This window comes from Oncorhynchus gorbuscha, linkage group LG18 (genome assembly GCF_021184085.1).
Source record: "Oncorhynchus gorbuscha isolate QuinsamMale2020 ecotype Even-year linkage group LG18, OgorEven_v1.0, whole genome shotgun sequence".
Lineage (NCBI taxonomy): Eukaryota > Metazoa > Chordata > Actinopteri > Salmoniformes > Salmonidae > Oncorhynchus > Oncorhynchus gorbuscha.
The window spans coordinates 81,528,664-81,550,572 of record NC_060190.1 but is presented as its reverse complement, the minus strand read 5'-3'; the positions used below and the strand labels follow the sequence as shown (position 1 = coordinate 81,550,572).

The 21,909-nt window shown below is 44.4% G+C and overlaps 1 protein-coding gene across 3 annotated transcripts in view; it reads left to right on the top strand.

Moving 5' to 3' along the window:
• The window catches only part of LOC124003763 (extracellular matrix protein 2-like), a 68,006-nt gene extending 50,013 nt beyond the window's left edge, over nt 1-17,993 (top strand). For all 3 annotated transcript variants that reach the window (XM_046312316.1, XM_046312317.1, XM_046312318.1), the window contains exons 6-11: nt 12,088-12,223; nt 12,466-12,623; nt 14,104-14,243; nt 14,606-14,718; nt 14,813-15,026; nt 17,203-17,993. In XM_046312316.1, the coding sequence (XP_046168272.1) occupies nt 12,088-12,223; nt 12,466-12,623; nt 14,104-14,243; nt 14,606-14,718; nt 14,813-15,026; nt 17,203-17,371 (930 nt within the window). In that variant the 3' untranslated portion in view covers nt 17,372-17,993. The remainder of the gene's footprint in view (nt 1-12,087; nt 12,224-12,465; nt 12,624-14,103; nt 14,244-14,605; nt 14,719-14,812; nt 15,027-17,202) is intronic.
• Nucleotides 17,994-21,909: the final 3,916 nt, after the last annotated feature.

The following is a 21,909-nucleotide window of genomic DNA, read 5'->3' as shown; positions in this document are numbered from 1 at the left end:
TTTTTAAAGTATTTTATTTTTGCATTTTCCAATTAAGAACATTCAAAACAAAAGTGAAAAGATATTAGACAACTATAGGACAAAGTGACAGTAACAGACGAGCGTAACAAAAATAAATTATAATTATATAAACAAACATACAATAAGAAAAAAAATATAAAAAAAATAACGAGACATTGGATCACCTGCCGTAGGCTACATATTATACATTACGTGTGAAACATTATGTGAGGATTATATATAGATTCAATCAATGAGATGTGGGGGGAGATTCTCCATATAATCAATAAAATGTTGCCAAATTCTGTAAAATGTCTTTAACTTATTCCTCAAGCAGTAAGCGATTTTCTCCAAAGGGATACAACTATTAACTTCTGAAAGCCACATTGCAACTGGCAGGGAGGAATCCAATTTCCATTTCAAGGCAATACATTTCTTGGCAATCGCCAGCAATATTTCTGTTAGCTTTATAGTATGGCTTTGCCTAAGATTGGTGTTAGTAAAGTTAAACAGTAGACAAACCTCTGGGTCTAAAGTGAATGCAACCCTGTGAATTGAGGATATGGTATCACATACCCCCTGCCAGAAACCGTGTAGTTTTGAACACTGCCAAGTGGAATGGAGGAATGTTCCTTCATCTGAGCCACATCTAAAACATAGGGAGGAGATGTCTGGGTTGAACTTGTGCAGTCTAGATGGGGTGATATGGAGGAAATTAAACTGGATCAGTCTGTATCTGGAGTTCAATGTGGATGTAACCCCATCCCTGCATAGGTCACTCCATAGATCCTCATCAAGATCAATACCCAGATCTTTTTCCCATTTAAGTCGGGGTTTATCTAGCCCAGGCAGTGTTAGTCCTGACATAAGAGCATTGTAAACACGGGAAATGGTCTTGAACAGTGGTTGGTCTGCGTGGCAGAGTTGTTCAATAGGTGACATCTTAGGTTCCATTGTCCTTTGAGAGTCACCCTAATAAAGTTTCGTAGTTGTAGGTAGCTAAAGAAGTCCCTGTTAGGCAAGTGGTATTTCTGTTTCAGCTGATCAAAAGACATAAGAACTCCTTCCAATGTTCCAGAAGAGTGATCCCCTTATCAGACCATGGTCTAAAGTTACTATTCTGGAAAAACATAGGGATCAATCTATTGTTCCATAAAGGGGTTTTAGGGGAAAGGAATCCCCCTCGTCCGAACAGCTCATGCAGTTTGCACCATGCCAGGACAGAGTGTATGATTAAAGGGTTGTCTGTGATGGTTTGTATAGATTTTCTGTCCCATTTGTAAACCAAATCTGCCCCAGTGTCATCATTTACCTCAAGCTTTTCAATGTTCAAGCATGAGGGAGAGGGACCATTGTCAAACCTAAAATTGGGGAGGATTAAGCCCCCTTGACTGTAATCAAGGGTCAGTTTATCCAGGCCAACCCTAGGGGTTTTGCCGTGCCAGATAAACCGTCTGGTCAGCTTGTCGAGAGAGGAAAAAAATGCTGCGGGAACAGGGATAGGGAGAGATTGAAACAGATATAGAAACCTGGGCAGGACATTCATTTTAATTACATTGATTCTACCCAGTAGAGTGAGAGATAAGTCCATCCATTTACAAAGGTCAACCTCCACCTTTTGCAACAAACTGGCCAGATTGAGTTTATAGAGGTTGTTCAGATTACCATCCACCATTATGCCCAAATATGTGAAGCCCATAGGCGACCATCTGAAAGGAAACTTGTGCTTGATGGTATAATGGTCAAAGACAAAAGCGAAATCTTACCGTTGTCTATCAAAATTGACCTTATATCCAGAGAAAGAACTATAACACTGTAGTAGGATCTGCAAGTGAGAGAGGGAGTGTTCTGGGTTTGTTAGGAATAAGTTAAGGTCGTCCGCAAAGAGTGATAATTTATGGGTATGGGGGCCCACCTCAAAGCTACGTATGTCAGGGCACGTTCTAATAGCCTCAGCCAACGGTTCGATGGCGAGGGCAAAGAGGAGGGGGCTAAATGGGCAACCTTGTCTGTTCCCCCTATAAAGAGGGAAAGAGGAGGAAGTAATCCCATTGGTAGCAATCCTAGCTTTAGGAGATTTGTAGAGTGATTTTATCAAATTTACAAACACGGTACCTAAACCGAACTTTTCCAAGACGCGAAAGAGGTATGGCCATTCAACTCTATCAAAGGCCTTTTCAGCGTCGAGGGAGACTGTGACACTAGGTATTTTGTTTTTGTTAGCAAGGTGAATTATATCAAAGAACCTTCTGAGATTATTGGAGGACAATCTATTAATTATGAAGCCAGTCTGATCTGGGTTGACCAACAGGGGAAGACATGACTCCAGTCTCTTAGATAGCATCTTGGTGACCAGTTTACAATCTGTGTTAAGGAGAGAGATTGGTGTATAGGAGGCGCACTTTAGCGGGTTTTTCCCTTTCTTGTGGATTACAGTAATCACTGCTTGAGAGAAGGACTCTTGAAAGCAGTTGTCTTCTCTGGCTTTTTTAAGTACCTCCATAAGGTAGGGGACCAACAGCTCCCTAAATTCTTTATAGAACTCTGGAGGGAAGCCATCCTCCCCAGGAGATTTCTTAGAAGGTAAGGATTTAATGGCCTGCAACAATTCAGGAACTGAGAAGTGTTCACTCAGGCGCTCGCTGTCTTCCCCTGACAGGCATGGAAGGTTGAGAGAGGAGATAAAGGAGTCTATCTCTGATAGATCATCACTTGATTGGGAAGTGTAGAGGTCTTCATAGTATTTCTTAAAAGTATTATTAATTTCAGTAGGGTCGAAAGATATCTCTTTAGTAAGAGTTTCTATGGCATTAATTGTCCTCTTACTTTCCTCTGCTTTCAGTTGCCATGCCAATACTTTGTGAGCGTTCTCTCCAAGCTCATAATAACGCTGTTTTGATTTAGTGATGGCCCTCTCAGCTTGATATGTGTTCAGAATATTATATTTAAGTTTTTTATTTACCAAAAGCCTGTATAGATCTTTAGTCGGGCCTCTTTGGTAGGTTTTCTCTAGCTCGGAGATTTCAGATTCAAGGGCACTCAGTTCCGCACCGTGTTTTTTCTTCAGCCCTTTAGTATAGGAAATAATCTGTCCCCTCAGGTAGGCCTTCAATGTGTCCCAAAGAATGAAGCTGTCAGGAGCAGAGGGTTTGTTTGTCAAAGTAAAAATATTGATCTGCTCTTTGATGAATGCACAAACTTCAGGTTGCTTTAGAAGTGTATAATTTAGTCTCCATCTATATGCTCCATTTACCTTGGTAGGAATGGAGATTGATAATACCAGAGGAGAATGGTCACTAAGCAATCTGGGGAGATACTCGACATCTAACACTCTATGAAACAGTTGTGTCGAAAGTAAAAAGTTATCTATGCGTGTATGTGTCTTGTGTGGGTGTGAATAAAAAGAGTAGTCCCTATCCTGTGGGTGCAACTGTCTCCAGATGTCTAGTAAATTGAGATCTTTCATGAATGACATGGTGAGCTTGCCGGTTTTGGTAAGAAGTGAGAGTTTATCAGAAGCCCTATCAAGAACTGTATCTAGGCAAAAATTAAAATCTCCTCCAACCAGTAGCCATCCTGGTGGTGCTTGAGCAACCTGAAGGAAGACATTCTGAATAAACATATGGTCATCGAAGTTAGGAGCAGAAATATTCAATAGGGTCCAAGACTCTGAAAACATATGCCCCTGCACCAAAACAAACCTGCCAGAGGGATCAGAGATGGTGTTGTTGACGCAGAAGGGGATGTGTCTACTTATCAAAATTGCAGTTCCTCTTGCTTTGGAGTTAAAAGAGGATGCAAAAACTTGTCCTACCCATTCCCTCTTCAATTTCTTGTTCACTGGCTGTAAGATGTGTTTCTTGTAAAAACACAATGTCAGCCTTTAATTTCTTAAGGTATGTATAGACTCTTTTCCTTTTAATCGGGCTGTTAAGACCTTTTACGTTGAATGTGACATTTTAGTGGATTAAGCATAGGTTGGGTTTCAAATATGTAACTGAATAGAAATCTATCATATGCAGATAATTAGGAAATGTTTCAACTTTGGGTTGAGCACAAAAGTGACCTGTGTGTCTCTTTAGGAGGGAAACAATAAACATAGAAAAAAGGAAGAAAAAATCCCACCCACCCCGATTGTCCGTCTAGAACAACAATCCCAACAATCAAACATGAATACACTTGTAGAGATACGTTGCTGCTCGCTTTCCATCTTGCTCTTACTAGCTAAACCTTGGCGTAAACTAAAACCTGCCAGCTCTCTAAATTGAAAACAAACGTTGTGAATAGATATTTATGGCTGAATATTTAATGCCCACGGTAAGGGCTGCTTGAGTCTCTTTATGAAAGATTAACATAAATGAGGGGGAAAGCAGTGGGCCTAAACCCACTTATTGCTTCACACAGTAGATCTGGACTGAACCAAAATATACTCTCCTGTAAATGTAATAGAACTCACCCTGGGAAGATACGGTTAGTTGAAAATGTACAAATCAATTAAAGTGACCGGGAGATACCAGCAGTTCAATCCGGATAAGAGAAAACAAACGAACTGCATTTTATCCCCCAGAGAGACCGTCCTGGCTCAGACTCAGACGTTGCTTAGTTCTTTGAGAAAAGTGTGCACTTCTCCCGGTGTGTTGAAGAGATGGCTTCGGCCTTTGTACTGAACTTTCATCCGCGCAGGGTGGATGAGGTAGCCGGTGATGTTCTTCTCCTTCAGTGCTTTGGCGGCAGGTCTGAACTGCTTGCGGCGTCTGGCGAGATCCGCGCTCATATCTGGGAAAAGGCTGACCCTCTTTCCATCCATGGTGATGTCCCCTTTGACTCTTGCGAGTTGCAGTATCTTCTCTCTGTCTTGGAAACGGAGGAACCTGATCAGGACGGCTCGTGGGGGCTCATCTGGCCGGGGTTTCGGCGCTGATGTTCTGTGGGCGCGTTCGATTTCCAGCGGCATGGTGAAGTTGGTTATGCCTAGGACCTCCGGGATCCATTGAGTGAAGAAACGGACCTCGCTGTCCTCTTTCAATCCCACCACACGGATATTACTACGTCTACTCTGGTTCTCCATCTGATCTACTTTGTTTTTGAGGTAGGCATTGTCCTTTTGCAGTTGTGTCAAGACCTGGTCATGTCTAGCGATGGTATCTTCAACTCTACCTCAGTCGTTCTCAAAAGGAGATCATTCATGGAGGATTTCAGGTCGTCAATGGAATGGAGTTCAGCCGATTTCTTATCGATTTTCAGAGAAAGACCTCTGTTACCATCCTGAATTTCCCGGAGGAGAGTAGCCAGCATGTCGGCAGGCTCGCAAGCGGCTGCTGAGAGCAACAGTCTGGAACTGTCGTCTGAGTTATGAGGGCTAATGCTAATCTTGCTAGCTGTAGCGTTATCGTTATCTTGGGAATCAACAACGTTTTGGTCGTCCTTCTTGCCTCTCGGTCGGAGGTCCATGGCTCTTTGGGAAAGTAAGTACTTGACAATTTATCAGCCGATGTTAGAATATTGTTTCAACGTTGTTATTTAGGTAAAAATAGAATCACTTTGAAGAGCTCGGTTTGTCAACGTCTGCTCAGCTCCGCGGCATCACGTGCTCCCCCAGGACCTCTCTTTATCAGGCTGTGTGAAAGGAAGGCCTGGAAAATAATTAAAGACTCCAACCAAGCCATAGACCGTTCTCTCTGCTTGGTGTCAAGACTTGCTTATCAAGTCTGACACCAACAGGTTCCTGAACAGCTGCTGTCCCCGAGCTATAAGACTAAATGGTTACCTGGACTATTTGCATTGACCTCTTTATTTTATTAAATAGTTATTCATATGTTTGGCACTGACTCTCTTGAACAGACTTAATGTACACTCACTGGTCTCTAACCACACACTTACATTCTACACTGACTCCCACACACACACACACACACACACACACACACACACACACACACACACACACACACACACACACACACACACACACACACACACACACACACACACACACACACACACACACACACACACACACACACACACACACACACACACACACACACACACACACACACACACACACACACACACACACACACACAAAAACGCGCATATTGACCCAGACATGCAAACACTGCTGCTACTCTTTGTTTATTATCCAAGTCATTTTACCCCTATCTACATGTGCATATTGTGTTCTATCTATCTACATAGAACACAATATGCACATGTAGATATATCTATCTATCTATCTATCTATCTATCTATATAGATAGACATATCTACATGTGCATATTGTGTTCAGGACCAAAAGTGAATTGCTTTGCAACATTTTTGCATTAGTGCCTCGTTGCAAACAGGATGCATGTTTTGGCATATTTTTATTCTGTACAGGCTTCCTTCTTTTCACTCTGTTATTTAGGTTAGTATTGTGGAGTAACTACCATGTTGTTGATCCATCCTCAGTGTTCTCCTGTCACAGCTATTAAACTCTGTCATTTAGGTTAGTATTGTAGAGTAACTACCATGTTGTTGATCCATCCTCAGAGTTTCATGGCTGTGATAGGAGAACACTAACTGTTTGTCACCATTGGCCTCATAGTGAAATCCCTGAGCAGTTTCCTTCCTCTCTGGCAACTGAGTTAGGAAGGACGCCTGTATCTAGTGACTGGGTGTGTTGATAATAACTACAACATGCTCAAATGGGTTTTCAATGTCTGCTTTTTGTATTTTTACCCATCTACCAATCTGTGCTCTTCTTTGCGAGGCATTGGGGCGGCAGCATAGCCTAGTGGTTAGTGTTGGGCTAGTAACCGGAAGGTTGCAAGTTCAAACCCCCGAGCTGACAAGGTGCAAATCTTGCCTAACACTTATTGACCCAAGACATTTCATCTTTTCAGTTTTTATTCATTAGTGCAATTTCAAAAAACACTCCGCTTTCACATTATGGGTTGTTATTGTGTGAAGTCCCGTGACAAAAACATCTCAAATGAATCCCTTCAGGATGTAACATTTTAATAATGTTTTTGGGTCAGATTATATTATTTTATACTAATATACTAATATGCTCAGAGAAATATTTTGTTAAAGTAATACAAAATATACATATTTTTAAAAGACACGGGTCAAAATGATTGGATCTCCTTTTTTCTACAGCATACTGCCCTTAAGAGGATGACGACACTGAGCCTTTATCTAAAATGTTTTATGAGATTGGAAAACACAGAGATCTTAGACCATTCCTCCATACAGAATCTTCACAGATCCTCTATATCCTTTGTCTGCTCTTATGAACTGCACTCTTCCACGACTGAAGGTCAATGTAATTCAAATCCGGAGACTGTTGATTTTGTGGTCAACTAAACATTTCCTTGTGGATTCTGATGTTTGCTTAGGGTTATTATATTGCTGGAAGTTTCAGCCTCCTAGTTGAAACCAACCAGGTTTTTGTCTCTGTTTTATTCCAAATGCCGTTTAGTATGTTTTTCTTCTCTATTTCCAAGGTCCCTTAAGGTGAGAATCTAGAGACAGTCAGGACGTTTCTATAATAAAAATACAGCTTGATTTTGTTAACAAGAAACTCCCTATCGTGACAGGAGTGCCAACATCGACAGTTCTTTCCAAACCACACCCACCCACTGTTACGGGTCACACCCACCCACTGTTACGGGTCACACCCACCCACTGCTACGGGTCACACCCACCCACTGCTACGGGTCACACCCACCCACTGCTACGGGTCACACCCACCCACTGCTACGGGTCACACCCACCCACTGCTACGGGTCACACCCACCCACTGCTACGGGTCACACCCACCCACTGCTACGGGTCACACCCACCCACTGCTACGGGTCACACCCACCCACTGCTACGGGTCACACCCACCCACTGCTACGGGTCACACCCACCCACTGTTACGGGTCACACCCACCCACTGTTACGGGTCACACCCACCCACTGTTACGGGTCACACCCACCCACTGTTACGGGTCACACCCACCCACTGCTACGGGTCACACCCACCCACTGCTACGGGTCACACCCACCCACTGCTACGGGTCACAGCCACCCACTGTTACGGGTCACAGCCACCCACTGTTACGGGTCACAGCCACCCACTGTTACGGGTCACAGCCACCCACTGTTACGGGTCACAGCCACCCACTGTTACGGGTCACAGCCACCCACTGTTACGGGTCACAGCCACCCACTGTTACGGGTCACAGCCACCCACTGCTACGGGTCACAGCCACCCACTGCTACGGGTCACAGCCACCCACTGCTACGGGTCACACCCACCCACTGCTACGGGTCACACCCACCCAAAGTATTTCTAAGAAAATAAATATTCCTTCTATTTCAATCCAGGTCTGATACTGAGTAGTTTACAATCCAATGTACAATATTTCCATTTCTTTAACTGTTTCCACTATGACAGAATGACAGATTATTATCCATTACTATTACATGTCAGTGATACATGTTTATTGATCTACTTTATTAGCAAATACTATTACATGTCAATGATACATGTTTATTGAAGGATCGGACCCCTTTTTTAAATCTTCTCCTAAATGACATACCCAAATCTAACTGCCTGTAGCTCAGGCCCTGAAACAAGGATATGTATTTTCTTGGTACCATTTGAAAGGAAACACTTTGAAGTTTGTGTAAATGTGAAATTAATGTAGGAGAATAAAACACAACAGATCTGGTAAAATATAATACAAAGAAAAAAACATGCCTTGTTTTGTATTTTTTCTGAACCATCTTTGAAATGCAAGAGAAAGGCTGTAATGTATTATTCCAGCCCTTTTGCGATTTATTCTTTGGCCACTAGAGGGCAGCAGTGTATGTGCAAACTGATCTAATGAACCATTGCATTTCTGTTCAACATGTTGTACCAAGACTGCCCAAATGTGCCTAATTGGTTTATTAATAACTTTTCAAGTTCATAACTGTGCACTATCCTCAAACAATAGCATGGTATTCTTTCACTGTAATAGCTACTGAACTTCCGGCGCCGACAGAGATGGCCGCCTCGCTTCACGTTCCTAGGAAACTATGCAGTTTTTAGTTTTTGTACGTGTTATTTCTTACATTAGTACCCCAGGTCATCTTAGGTTTCATTACATACAGTCGAGAAGAACTACTGAATATAAGATCAGCGTCAACTCACCATCAGTACGACCAAGAATATGTTTTCCGCGACGCGGATCCTGTGTTCTGCCTTACAAACAGGTCAACGGAATTGATTCCATGCAGCGACCCCAAAAAACGACTCCGAAAAAGAGGGAAACGAGGCGGTCTTCTGATCAGACTCCGGAGATGGGCACACCGTGCACCACTCCCTAGCATTCTTCTTGCCAATGTCCAGTCTCTTGACAACAAGGTTGATGAAATCCGAGCAAGGGTAGCATTCTAGAGGGACATCAGAGACTGTAACGTTCTCTGCTTCACGGAAACATGGCTTACTGGGAAGACGCTATCCAGGGCGGTGCAGCCAACGGGTTTCTCCACGCATCGCGGCGACAGAAACAAACATCTTTCTGGTAAGAAGAGTGGTGGGGGCGTGTGCCTCATGACTAACGAGACATGGTGTGATGAAAGAAACATACAGGAACTCAAATCCTTCTGTTCACCTGATTTAGAATTCCTCACAATCAAATGTAGACCGCATTATCTACCAAGAGAATTCTCTTTGATTATAATCACACCCGTATATATCCCCCCCCAAGCAGACACATCGATGGCTCTGAACGAACTTTATTTAACTCTTTGCAAACTGAAAACCATTTATCCGGAGGCTGCATTCATTGTAGCTGGGGATTTTAACAAAGCTAATCTGAAAACAAGACTCCCCAAATTTTATCAGCATATCGATTGCGCAACCAGGGGTGGTAAAACCTTGGATCATTGTTACTCTAACTTCCGCGACGCATATAAGGCCCTGCCCCGCCCCCCTTTCAGAAAAGCTGACCACAACTCCATTTTGTTGATCCCTGCCTACAGACAGAAGCTTAAACAAGAGGCTCCCACGCTGAGGTCTGTCCAACGCTGGTCCGACCAAGCTGACTCCACACTCCAAGACTGCTTCCATCACGTGGACTGGGACATGTTTCGTATTGCGTCAGATAACAATATTGACGAATACGCTGATTCGGTGTGCGAGTTCATAAGAACGTGCTTTGAAGATGTCGTTCCCATAGCAACGATTAAAACATTCCCTAACCAGAAACCGTGGATTGATGGCAGCATTCGCGTGAAACTGGACGCGCGAACCACTGCTTTTAATCAGGGCAAGGTGGCTGGTAACATGACCGAATACAAACAGTGCAGCTATTCCCTCCACAAGGCTATTAAACAAGCTAAGCGTCAGTACAGAGACAAAGTAGAATCTCAATTCAACGGCTCAGACACAAGAGGCATGTGGCAGGGTCTACAGTCAATCACGGACTACAAGAAGAAACCCAGCCCAGTCACGGACCAGGATGTCTTGCTCCCAGGCAGACTAAATAACTTTTTTGCCCGCTTTGAGGACAATACAGTGCCACTGACACGGCCTGCAACGAAAACATGTGGTCTCTCCTTCACTGCAGCCGAGGTGAGTAAGACATTTAAACGTGTTAACCCTCGCAAGGCTGCAGGCCCAGACGGCATCCCCAGCCGCGCCCTCAGAGCATGCGCAGACCAGCTGGCCGGTGTGTTTACGGACATATTCAATCAATCCCTACACCAGTCTGCTGTTCCCACATGCTTCAAGAGGGCCACCATTGTTCATGTTCCCAGAAAGCTAAGGTAACTGAGCTAAACGATTACCGCCCCGTAGCACTCACTTCCGTCATCATGAAGTGCTTTGAGAGACTAGTCAAGGACCATATCACCTCCACCCTACCTGACACCCTAGACCCACTCCAATTTGCTTACCGCCCAAATAGGTCCACAGACGATGCAATCTTAACCACACTGCACACTGCCCTAACCCAACTGGACAAGAGGAATATCTATGTGAGAATGCTGTTCATCGACTACAGCTCAGCATTCAACACCATAGTACCCTCCAAGCTCGTCATCAAGCTTGAGACCCTGGGTCTCGACCCCGCCCTGTGCAACTGGGTACTGGACTTCCTGACGGGCCGCCCCCAGGTGGTGAGGGTAGGCAACAACATCTCCTCCTCGCTGATCCTCAACACGGGGGCCCCACAAGGGTGCGTTCTAAGCCCTCTCCTGTACTCCCTGTTCACCCACGACTGCGTGGCCACGCACGCCTCCAACTCAACCATCAAGTTTGCGGTCGACACAACAGTGGTAGGCTTGATTACCAACAACGACGAGACGGCCTACAGGGAGGAGGTGAGGGCCCTCGGAGTGTGGTGTCAGGAAAATAACCTCACACTCAACGTCAACAAAACTAAGGAGATGATTGTGGACTTCAGGAAACAGCAGAGGGAACACAATGCTACCTTATATAATGTTACTTACCCTACATTATTCATCTCATATGCATACGTATATACTGTACTCTATATCATCGACTGCATCCTTATGTAATACATGTATCACTAGCCACTTTAAACTATGCCACTTTGTTTACATACTCATCTCATATGTATATACTGTACTCAATACCATCTACTGTATCTTGCCTATGCTGCCCTGTACCATCACTCATTCATATATCCTTATGTACATATTCTTTATCCCCTTACACTGTGTATAAGACAGTAGTTTTGGAATTGTTAGTTAGATTACTTGTTGGTTATTACTGCATTGTCGGAACTAGAAGCACAAGCATTTCGCTACACTCGCATTAACATCTGCTAACCATGTGTATGTGACAAATAAAATTAGATTTGATTGAAATTGGATAGTGCAGTTAGATTAACAAGAATTTAAGCTTTCTTCCCATATCAGATATGTCCTGGGAAATGTTCTTGTTACTTACAACCTCATGCTAATCACATTAGCATAGAGGTTAACTTTATTGTCCATTACTATTACATGTCAACGAAACAACTGACATTGATCGTCTAGCTTTCGAAACACCCCAGCGCTCGCGCGCACACAGACACACAGACTTTGTTAATGTTTGTTGTTCAGGGCCTGAAGTTCCTGAGCCGTCTTTACCTGGACAACAACCTCCTAGAGACGGTCCCACTAGACTTCCCATCAACACTACAGGAGCTGAAGATCAATGAGAATCACCTCAAAGGGATCGATGAGAACAGCTTCCAAGGTAGTACAAAGAAATAACTAATTTGCTTGCTGCTACTTACTGGATAAAAATACAAATTACTTTTCAAACTTCTTTTGGGGGTGTTTCAGGCCATATAGTGCTTCAATCTAAAATACTTTGACAACAGAAACATAATTATAAATAAATAATAGAATTGTTATTGGAAGAGTCTGAAACTATAAACAAACTCAGGGAGACGTCTTTATTGGAAAATATTTTAATTTCTGTGTAATTTCTCGAAGGCCTGAGCGACCTGTTGACCTTGGAGTTGGAGGGGAATCTCTTGAGTGAAGGCAACGTGGATCCTCTAGCTTTCAGACCCCTCTCCCAGCTCTCCTACCTCCGTCTGGGCAGAAACCACTTCAGGACAGTCCCCCAGGGCTTGCCCCCATCTCTACTGGTGAGCTTTTATACATTTTATAGAAAAACCTTGGATAAATCTAAGGTACATTTTGTAGTTCCTCAATGTTTTCGACCACTATGTTTCTTTAGCTACCTCTCTGCAATTTTAGTCATAGACGCAGTGTACATTTTCACTGGGATATATATATATGTAATATTTTGTCTACTGAGAGAGATGTTCTTACATAAACGCTTGGATAGCTTTCGCTGAAAAGCTTTATTGAAATCTGACACGCCAGGTGGATTAACAACAAGCTAAGCTGTGTTTTGCTATATTGCACTTGTGATTTCATGAAAATTTAATATTTTTAGTAATTTGAATTTGGCGCTCTGCAATTGAGCGGATGTTGATGAAAATATTCCCGCTAACGGGATGGGTGCATCAAGAAGTTTTAAAAACTATTTTCCACAACTCACTCTCATGCTCTGGTTAAAGGCAAGGCGCCAGGAATGAGTGGCTCTGTCAGACATTTTCTCCTTAAAAACTACCACTGAGGTCTGTCTGTGGGGAAACAATCTGAACAAACATACCAACGATGGCTAACCCAAACAGCCAGGGCTGACCACAGACATGGAGGCCTGCTTCAATTAACACCCAGTATAACATGTTCAATAACAACAGCTATGTCTGCTGAGTATACACGAGAGGAACGAAGGGTCTCAACAGAGCATCTCTCTCAGAGGAACGAAGGGTCTCATCAGAGCATCTCTCTCAGAGGAACAAAGGGTCTCATCAGAGCATCTCTCTCAGAGGAACAAAGGGTCTCATCAGAGCATCTCTCCCAGAGGAACAAAGGGTCTCATCAGAGCATCTCTCCCAGAGGAACGAAGGGTCTCATCAGAGCATCTCTCCCAGAGGAACAAAGGGTCTCATCAGAGCATCTCTCCCAGAGGAACGAAGGGTCTCATCAGAGCATCTCTCTCAGAGGAACAAAGGGTCTCATCAGAGCATCTCTCCCAGAGGAACGAAGGGTCTCATCAGAGCATCTCTCTCAGAGGAACGAAGGGTCTCATCAGAGCATCTCTCTCAGAGGAACAAAGGGTCTCATCAGAGCATCTCTCCCAGAGGAACGAAGGGTCTCATCAGAGCATCTCTTCCAGAGGAACGAAGGGTCTCATCAGAGCATCTCTTCCAGAGGAACGAAGGGTCTCATCAGAGCATCTCTCTTAGAGGAACGAAGGGTCTCATCAGAGCATCTCTTCCAGAGGAACGAAGGGTCTCATCAGAGCATCTCTTCCAGAGGAACGAAAGGTCTCATCAGAGCATCTCTCCCAGAGGAACGAAGGGTCTCATCAGAGCATCTCTCCCAGAGGAACGAAGGGTCTCAACAGAGCATCTCTCCCAGAGGAACGAAGGGTCTCATCAGAGCATCTCTCCCAGAGGAACGAAGGGTCTCATCAGAGCATCTCTCCCAGAGGAACGAAGGGTCTCATCAGAGCATCTCCATTCTTCATTGCATCATTCTGTTTCTTTGCAGGAGGTTTATCTAGAGAACAACCTGATAGAAGAGATATCTGACTCTGTCTTCAACCAAACCACTAACCTGAACATGATCTCACTGAGACACAACAGACTGGAGGAGTCCAGGATTGCACCTCTAGCATGGATCAACCACAAGTAAGAAAACAGTAAGATCTCACAAGTCTTCTTTTTTTCTCATCAATAAATCTTACAGGGAATAACATTCCTTTCCTTTCTCTTTCATGTGTTGTCTCTCTCCAAACCACTAACCTGAACATGATCTCACTGAGACACAACAGACTGGAGGAGTCCAGGATTGCACATGGATCACACAAGTAAGAAAACAGTAAAATCTCACAAGTCACTTTTTTCTCATCAATAAATCTTACAGGGAATAACATTCCTTTCCTTTCTCTTTCACACACACACACACACACACACACACACACACACACACACACACACACACACACACACACACACACACACACACACACACACCCCCCATCATCCATCAGGAACCTGGAGTCCATTGACCTGTCCTACAACCGTCTGTACCTGGTCCCATCATACCTGCCCAGAGCTCTGGTCCACCTGGTCTTGGTAGGGAACCAGATTGAGAGGATCCCAGGTATTTACCATCGAGGACAAGTGTTTTAATGAATACTTCTTAAGTAATATCCTTTGGGAATACAATGTTCATCTTGTTGTATGTTTTAATACAGGGTTTGTGTTCGCCCACATGGAGCCGGGGATAGAGTACCTGTACCTGTCCCACAACAAGCTGGATGGGGAGGGAGTGGAGCCACAGTCCTTCTTGGGCACCTACACCTCCATGACAGAGCTGTGTTTAGACCACAACCAGCTCATAACGGTTCCCCCTGGTATCAACCAGATAAGCACTCTGCAATTCCTGCGCCTCAATAACAACAACATTAGGTATTGGATTGTTACTGCACATTGACGTAAATGTTTATAGATGCACCGTTTCACCATATGCTATTTCAATAGCTACACTGACTATAATAACCTAGTGACAGGGCTGTAATAACCTAGTGACAGGGCTGTAATAACCTAGTGACAGGGCTGTAATAACCTAGTGACAGGGCTGTAATAACCGAGTGACAGGGCTTTAATAACCTAGTGACAGGGCTGTAATAACCTAGTGACAGGGCTGTAACAACCAAGTGACAGGGCTGTAATAACCGAGTGACAGGGCTGTAATAACAGAGTGACAGGGCTTTAATAACCTAGTGACTGGGCTATAATAACCGAGTGACAGGGCTTTAATAACCTAGTGACAGGGCTGTAATAACCTAGTGACAGGGCTGTAATAACCTAGTGACAGGGCTGTAACAACCTAGTGACAGGGCTGTAACAACCTAGTGACAGGGCTGTAACAACCTAGTGACAGGGCTGTAACAACCTAGTGACAGGGCTGTAACAACCTAGTGACAGGGCTGTAACAACCTAGTGACAGGGCTGTAACAACCTAGTGACAGGGCTGTAAGAACCTAGTGACAGGGCTGTAAGAACCTAGTGACAGGGCTGTAAGAACCTAGTGACAGGGCTGTAATAACCTAGTGACAGGGCTGTAATAACCTAGTGACAGGGCTGTAATAACCTAGTGACAGGGCTGTAATAACCTAGTGACAGGGCTGTAATAACCAAGTGACAGGGCTGTAATAACCAAGTGACAGGGCTGTAATAACCTAGTGACAGGGCTGTAATAACCAAGTGACAGGGCTGTAATAACCTAGTGACAGGGCTGTAATAACCTAGTGACAGGGCTTTAATAACCTAGTGACAGGGCTTTAATAACCTAGTGACAGGGCTTTAATAACCTAGTGACAGGGCTGTAATAACCTAGTGACAGGGCTGTAATAACCTAGTGACAGGGCTGTAATAACCTAGTGACAGGGCTGTAATAACCTAGTGACAGGGCTGTAATAACCTAGTGACAGGGCTGTAATAACCTAGTGACAGGGCTGTAATAACCTAGTGACAGGGCTGTAATAACCTAGTGACAGGGCTGTAATAACCTAGTGACAGGGCTGTAATAACCTAGTGACAGGGCTGTAATAACCTAGTGACAGGGCTGTAATAACCTAGTGACAGGGCTGTAATAACCTAGTGACAGGGCTGTAATAACCTAGTGACAGGGCTGTAATAACCTAGTGACAGGGCTGTAATAACCTAGTGACAGGGCTGTAATAACCTAGTGACAGGGCTGTAATAACCTAGTGACAGGGCTGTAATAACCTAGTGACAGGGCTGTAATAACCTAGTGACAGGGCTGTAATAACCTAGTGACAGGGCTGTAATAACCGAGTGACAGGGCTGTAATAACCGAGTGACAGGGCTGTAATAACCGAGTGACAGGGCTGTAATAACCGAGTGACAGGGCTGTAATAACCTAGTGACAGGGCTGTAATAACCGAGTGACAGGGCTGTAATAACCGAGTGACAGGGCTGTAATAACCGAGTGACCGGGCTGTAATAACCGAGTGACCGGGCTGTAATAACCGAGTGACAGGGCTGTAATAACCGAGTGACAGGGCCGTAATAACCGAGTGACAGGGCCGTAATAACAGAGTGACAGGGCCGTAATAACAGAGTGACAGGGCCGTAATAACAGAGTGACAGGGCCGTAATAACCGAGTGACAGGGCCGTAATAACCGAGTGACAGGGCCGTAATAACCGAGTGACAGGGCCGTAATAACAGAGTGACAGGGCCGTAATAACCGAGTGACAGGGCCGTAATAACCGAGTGACAGGGCCGTAATAACCGAGTGACAGGGCCGTAATAACCGAGTGACAGGGCTGTAATAACCGAGTGACAGGGCTGTAATAACCGAGTGACAGGGCTATAATAACCAAGTGACAGGGCTATAATAACCTAGTGGTATAACCATATGTGCAGATCTGAACCTTCAGTGCTAACTGTTTCTGATCAGTTTGTAGTTTTGGGAGAGGAACATGATTTGAATTGGCCTTCACAGAACACAGAAGATTGATCAATTCCAGAGTATTGACTTCTCTCCGTCCAATACCGAGTAATACAGGTAATCACTTCATGCTGTACAACCAATTCACCTTTTCATCGTCTTACAGGACGTTTGCAGAGGACGCTTTCTGTGACCCCGAGAACGACGAGGACGCTAACATATTGACGCTGCGCCTGGAGAACAACTACATCGACCCCAGGAAGATCTCTTCCTCCGCCTTCTCCTGCGTACGCTCCTACTCCAGCATCGTCTTGAAACCTCAGTGGACCAAGTAACATGCGTCTTTTTAACGCTGTTATCTTTGACTAAACGTCCAGGAAAATGTCACTAAATCACCAGCTGTGTTGAAACCTCAGTGGATGAAATCACATGCTTCTAACATTAACAACATAACATAACAAATATACCCCTTAGCACCTTCTCTTTCGGCACTCCTGTAGATCTGAAAGGTGTAAACAATATGGCTACATTTCCACACAGCCAATCAGAAGGCAAGATCACGTAATTACCATATTGGTTCAGCCAATCGCAAAGGAATAAGAATAATAAATTACGATGATCCTCTCAGATCGAGAGGAAATGCCTGGAAGTCCACGTGGAATTCAGCCTGTGTATTCTGTCTGTTATTCTAGTAAAAACCAAAGAAACTGTCACTGGCCGTGTCCCGAAATCTGTCAAGTACGGGTTGTTACAGTATATCAAGAAAATGTCACTAAATCACCAGCCTCCGGCTGTGTCTCAATATTACTGAGTGATGCGTACAACCTGCTAAGCATGTTAATGTATTGTAAAGTAGAAGGTGAAACATTCTGCCATGAAATGTAAACACACTGTATGTACCTTCCATGTCTCAGTGTTTTATTCATCTTTATTAAACTGGTTGTTTTTTTTACCATGGAAGGAAAATGTCTTGGCGATTGAGGCACAACTTCTTGGGCTTTTTCCTGAAACCTTTCATTTAAAGATCGAAAAGTTTCATCCATTGTAGAGAAACCTCAGTCAGTCAAAAAGCACTGAGGCTGGATCTGGGTGTAACGTCGGGTGAGTGATGAGTCAAATGCAGAGAGCGAAGTGAACGGGAAACGCTTTAATGTCCTTCAAAACGTAACAGGTCCAAACATGAGTGAATGCCCTAAAACACTGGTGGTAAACAAACCCAAAACCTAGTGACAAACACTGGACAGCGAAAACCCAAAACCTAGTGACAAACACTGGACAGCGAAAACCCCAAAACTTGTTACAAACACTGGACAGCGAAAACCCCAAACCTAGTTACAAACACTGGACAGCGAAAACCCCAAAACCTAGTTACAAACACTGGACAGCGAAAACCCCAAAACCTAGTGACAAACACTGGACAGCGAAAACCCCAAACCTAGTGACAAACACTGGACAGCGAAAACCCAAAACCTAGTGACAAACACTGGACAGCGAAAACCCAAAACCTAGTGACAAACACTGGACAGCGAAAACCCAAAACCTAGTTACAAACACTGGACAGCGAAAACCCAAAACCTAGTTACAAACACTGGACAGCGAAAACCCCAAACCTAGTTACAAACACTGGACAGCGAAAACCCAAAACCTAGTTACAAACACTGGACAGCGAAAACCCCAAACCTAGTGACAAACACTGGACAGCGAAAACCCCAAAACCTAGTGACAAACACTGGACAGCGAAAACCCCAAAACCTAGTAACAAACCCTGGACGGCGAAAACCCCAAACCAAAACACGATAAATCACCAAACGCAAAAACACCAGCGGGCAAAACGAACTTAAATAACACCCATCCCAAAACCCCAACAAGGAACAGGTGAAAACAATTAGACAAAAACAAACGAAAAGGAAAAAAGGATCGGTCGCAGCTATTAGACCGGCGACGACCGCCGAGCGCCACCCGAACAGGAAGGGGAGCAACCTTCAGTGGTATTCGTGACACTGGGCTGCTTTTGAAATGGCACCCTATACCCTATACAGTGCACTACTTTAGACCATGGCCCATACGGGATAGGGTGAAACGAGGTCCTGGTGATGGAGGGTTACAATAAGGACATTACAGAGATCAAATCAAACTTTATTAGTCACATGCGCCGAATACAAAAAGTGTAGACTTTACTATGAAATGCTGACTTACAAGCCCTTAACCAACAGTGTAGACCTTACAGTGAAATGCTTACTGACCAGCCCTTAACCAACAGTGTAGACCTTACAGTGAAATGCTTACTGACCAGCCCTTAACCAACAGTGTAGACCTTACAGTGAAATGCTGACTGACAAGCCCTTAACCAACAGTGTAGACCTTACTGTGAAATGCTTACTGACCAGCCCTTAACCAACAGTGTAGACCTTACAGTGAAATGCTGACTGACCAGCCCTTAACCAACAGTGTAGACCTTACAGTGAAATGCTTACTGACCAGCCCTTAACCAACAGTGTAGACCTTACAGTGAAATGCTTACTGACCAGCCCTTAACCAACAGTGTAGACCTTACAGTGAAATGCTGACTGACCAGCCCTTAACCAACAGTGTAGACCTTACAGTGAAATGCTGACTGACCAGCCCTTAACCAACAGTGTAGACCTTACAGTGAAATGCTTACTGACCAGCCCTTAACCAACAGTGTAGACCTTACAGTGAAATGCTTACTGACCAGCCCTTAACCAACAGTGTAGACCTTACAGTGAAATGCTTACTGACCAGCCCTTAACCAACAGTGTAGACCTTACAGTGAAATGCTTACTGACCAGCCCTTAACCAACAGTGTAGACCTTACAGTGAAATGCTGACTGACCAGCCCTTAACCAACAGTGTAGACCTTACAGTGAAATGCTTACTGACCAGCCCTTAACCAACAGTGTAGACCTTACAGTGAAATGCTGACTGACCAGCCCTTAACCAACAGTGTAGACCTTACAGTGAAATGCTGACTGACCAGCCCTTAACCAACAGTGTAGACCTTACAGTGAAATGCTTACTGACCAGCCCTTAACCAACAGTGTAGACCTTACAGTGAAATGCTACTGACCAGCCCTTAACCAACAGTGTAGACCTTACAGTGAAATGCTTACTGACCAGCCCTTAACCAACAGTGTAGACCTTACAGTGAAATGCTTACTGACCAGCCCTTAACCAACAGTGTAGACCTTACAGTGAAATGCTTACTGACCAGCCCTTAACCAACAGTGTAGACCTTACAGTGAAATGCTGACTGACCAGCCCTTAACCAACAGTGTAGACCTTACAGTGAAATGCTGACTGACCAGCCCTTAACCAACAGTGTAGACCTTACAGTGAAATGCTGACTGACCAGCCCTTAACCAACAGTGTAGACCTTACAGTGAAATGCTTACTGACCAGCCCTTAACCAACAGTGTAGACCTTACAGTGAAATGCTTACTGACCAGCCCTTAACCAACAGTGTAGACCTTACAGTGAAATGCTTACTGACCAGCCCTTAACCAACAGTGTAGACCTTACAGTGAAATGCTTACTGACCAGCCCTTAACCAACAGTGTAGACCTTACAGTGAAATGCTTACTGACCAGCCCTTAACCAACAGTGTAGACCTTACAGTGAAATGCTTACTGACCAGCCCTTAACCAACAGTGTAGACCTTACAGTGAAATGCTTACTGACCAGCCCTTAACCAACAGTGTAGACCTTACAGTGAAATGCTTACTGACCAGCCCTTAACCAACAGTGTAGACCTTACAGTGAAATGCTTACTGACCAGCCCTTAACCAACAGTGTAGACCTTACAGTGAAATGCTTACTGACCAGCCCTTAACCAACAGTGTAGACCTTACAGTGAAATGCTTACTGACCAGCCCTTAACCAACAGTGTAGACCTTACAGTGAAATGCTTACTGACCAGCCCTTAACCAACAGTGTAGACCTTACAGTGAAATGCTTACTGACCAGCCCTTAACCAACAGTGTAGACCTTACAGTGAAATGCTTACTGACCAGCCCTTAACCAACAGTGTAGACCTTACAGTGAAATGCTGACTTACAAGCTTTCCTCTGTCATTGCCTATTATGTAGGTCCTGGATTGCAGGATGCTTGGCTCCAGTAATGTACTGGGCTGTTCACACTACAGTCTGTAACGCCTTACGGTCAGATGCCGAACAGTTTCCATACCAGGCGGTGATGAAACCGGTCAGGATGCTCTCAATGGTGCAGCTGTAGAACCGTTTGAGGATCTGGAGACCCATGCCAAATCTTTTCAGTCTCCTGAGGGGGAAGAGGTTTTGTTGTGCCCTCTTCACGACTGTCTTGGTATGTTTGGACAATGATAGTTTGTTGGTGATGTGGACACTAAAGGAACTTGAAACTCTCGACCGGCTCCTCTACAGCCCCGTCAATGTTAATAGTGGCCTAGTTGGGCGTCTTTTCTAGGCGGTCAGAGGATCACTGGGGCCAAGCTTCCTGACATCAATGACCTATGTCCTAGACGGTGTCAGAGGAAAGCCCCAATAATTGTCAAAGACTCTAGTCACCCAAGTCATGCACTATACTCTCTGCTACCGCACGGTGTGGTACTGGAGCGCCAAGTCTAGGACCAAAAGGCTCCTTAACAGCTTCTACCCCCAAGCCATAAGACTGCAGAACAATTAACCAAATGGCCACCTGGACTGTTTACATTGACAGCCCCTATTTGTTTTACATTGCTGCTACTCGCTGTTTATTATCTGTGCATAGTCACTTTACCCCCACCTACTCGACTAACCTGTACCCCCCCCTCACATTGACTCGTTATCGGTACCCCCTGTATATAGCCTGCACCCCCTCACATTGACTCGGTACCGGT